The sequence below is a fragment of the Arachis hypogaea genome, chromosome 20 (assembly GCF_003086295.3).
Source record: "Arachis hypogaea cultivar Tifrunner chromosome 20, arahy.Tifrunner.gnm2.J5K5, whole genome shotgun sequence".
Lineage (NCBI taxonomy): Eukaryota > Viridiplantae > Streptophyta > Magnoliopsida > Fabales > Fabaceae > Arachis > Arachis hypogaea.
Genome location: NC_092055.1, coordinates 88,004,837 through 88,005,921, shown reverse-complemented (window position 1 = coordinate 88,005,921; position 1,085 = coordinate 88,004,837). Strand labels below are relative to the sequence as shown.

General features: G+C 38.9%; 1 protein-coding gene across 1 annotated transcript; it reads left to right on the top strand.

The window, feature by feature from the left end:
- The first annotated feature begins 222 nt into the window (after window positions 1–222).
- Window positions 223–660, top strand: LOC112785998 (uncharacterized). Its single transcript, XM_025829421.1, has one exon. It carries the CDS (start codon window positions 223–225, stop codon window positions 658–660), a length of 438 nt encoding a protein of 145 aa, XP_025685206.1.
- Window positions 661–1,085: the final 425 nt, after the last annotated feature.

The following is a 1,085-nucleotide window of genomic DNA, read 5'->3' as shown; positions in this document are numbered from 1 at the left end:
TCACTTTTGCAACAAGCATCTTGAGACAATCCTCCTTAAATATGGTATGAAGCACAAAGTGGCAACCCCATACCTCCACAAATCAATGGTCAAGCTGAAATCTCAAACAGAGAGCTCAAGAGAATCCTTGAAAAGATTGTTGGAAACTCAAGAAAAGATTAGTTCAAGAAGCTGGATGATAAATTATGGGCCTATAGGACAGCTTTTAAGACACCTATTGGCATGTCTCCATACCAATTGGTGTTTGGAAAAGCTTGTCACCTACCAGTGGAACTTGAACATAGAGCATTTTGGGCTCTAAAGATGTTGAACTTTGATAATCAAGCTGCTCAGGAAACAAGGCTACTACTACTCAATGAGCTGGAAGAATTCAGAAATCAAGCTTATGAGAATGCTAATATTTATAAGGAAAACACAAAGAAATGGCATGATCAAAAGCTAGCAAGAAGAGAGTTTATAGAAGGCCAAAGAGTGCTACTATACAACTCAAGGCTCAAGTTCTTCCAAGGGAAGCTAAAGTCCAGATGGTCTGGACCTTTCACATTCCTTAAGGTGTCTCCCTATGGTCATGTAGAGCTTATGGAGGACAAGACACAGAGGACCTTTACTATCAATGGCCACAGGCTTAAGCACTACCTGGGGGACTCTTTGGATGAGTAGAGAGTGAGCTACAACCTCAACTAAAGAGGGAGAAATGTCAAGCTAGTGACGTTAAAGAAGTGTTGGTTGGGAGGCACCCTAACAACCATATCCTTTCAATTTCTTGCTTTCTAGAAGTAGTTTATGATTGTTAACCTAGGTAGTTTAATTTTTAGTACATTAGTTGATAGTCATTGGTTTATTCTCTTTTGTTTACTGGAAGTGCAAATATGCTAAACACACTAATTGAGGGTGATTGAGTGGGCTCAGAAACTAGCTAAAAAGCTAAGTTTGGTGTGGCCACTAATCAACTTAATTTAGGCTTACTACTTATTGATTAAATTAACTTTGAAAGTAAGCCCAAAAATTAAGTTTGGTGTGGCCACCACCATAAGAAACTCACACGGCAAGCCCAAGATGGTTTGAGTTTGAAGCATTTAATAAAT

Excerpts from the sequence above, each read along its gene's own strand:
- LOC112785998 (XM_025829421.1), top strand. The coding sequence starts at position 223 with ATGTCTCCATACCAATTGGTGTTTGGAAAAGCTTGTCACCTACCAGTG.